General features: G+C 62.7%; 1 protein-coding gene across 1 annotated transcript in view; it reads left to right on the top strand.

Moving 5' to 3' along the window:
* Positions 1 to 455, top strand: part of RAB25 (RAB25, member RAS oncogene family) — a gene marked incomplete at its 3' end in the record, with an annotated part of 941 nt that extends 486 nt beyond the window's left edge. Inside the window, exons 3-4 of the mRNA XM_009707221.1 lie at positions 17 to 210; positions 375 to 455. Coding sequence (XP_009705523.1) covers positions 17 to 210; positions 375 to 455 — 275 coding nt within the window. The remainder of the gene's footprint in view (positions 1 to 16; positions 211 to 374) is intronic.
* Between the last annotated feature and the right edge of the window lie 304 nt (positions 456 to 759).

Raw genomic sequence — 759 nt, 5'->3', positions numbered from 1 at the left:
TGGGATTCTCCCGTAGGTATTACCGGGGGGCTGTGGGTGCCCTGGTCGTCTTTGACATCACCAAGCACCAGACATACGATGTGGTGGACCGCTGGCTGAAGGAGCTGTACGACCACGCTGAGGCCAGCATCGTCGTCATGCTGGTGGGGAACAAGACCGACCTCGCACAGGCTCGGGAGGTGCCCATGGAGGAGGCGAAAATGTTTGCGGGTACGGGCTTGGCGCCCTGCCACGGGGCCGGGGGCTTGGGAACCTCCCTGATAGCCGGGACCCGCACCGATGCGGGCACCCAAACATCTCTAAAGGGTGCTCCAAAATGGAGCCGTGCCCCCCCCCAGGGTCTGCATCGTCTCGGGGGGCTCCTCTCATTGCAGACAACAAGGGGTTGCTGTTTGTCGAGACCTCGGCACTGGACTCCACCAACGTCGAGCAGGCATTCGAGACCATCCTGAAGGGTACGTGCACCGGCACCGTTGGTGCAGCAGGGTCCCGGGGACCGCGGCATCGCGGGGTCCCTTACCGGGGACGCAGGGCTGGGCAGAGGATTCTGACGTGAGTGAGCTCTTTGGGGCTGGTTTCGGTGTCATCTTTCTGGCTGGTTTGGTTTCCAGCCTTTCGTGCTGGGCGGTAAGCTCTCCGCACCCATGGCTTTGTTCTCACGGCCCCCGGGGGCATCCCCAAAACCCTGGGGGCTCCTTCTCCCTCTGTAATCCCTGGTCCCCTTTCCTGTTATCCCGGGCTCCTGACTCAACGTCTCCA

This window comes from Cariama cristata, unplaced genomic scaffold, assembly GCF_000690535.1.
Source record: "Cariama cristata isolate BGI_N322 unplaced genomic scaffold, ASM69053v1 scaffold32839, whole genome shotgun sequence".
Classification (NCBI taxonomy): Eukaryota; Metazoa; Chordata; class Aves; order Cariamiformes; family Cariamidae; genus Cariama; species Cariama cristata.
This window is presented reverse-complemented; position numbering and strand designations above follow the sequence as displayed.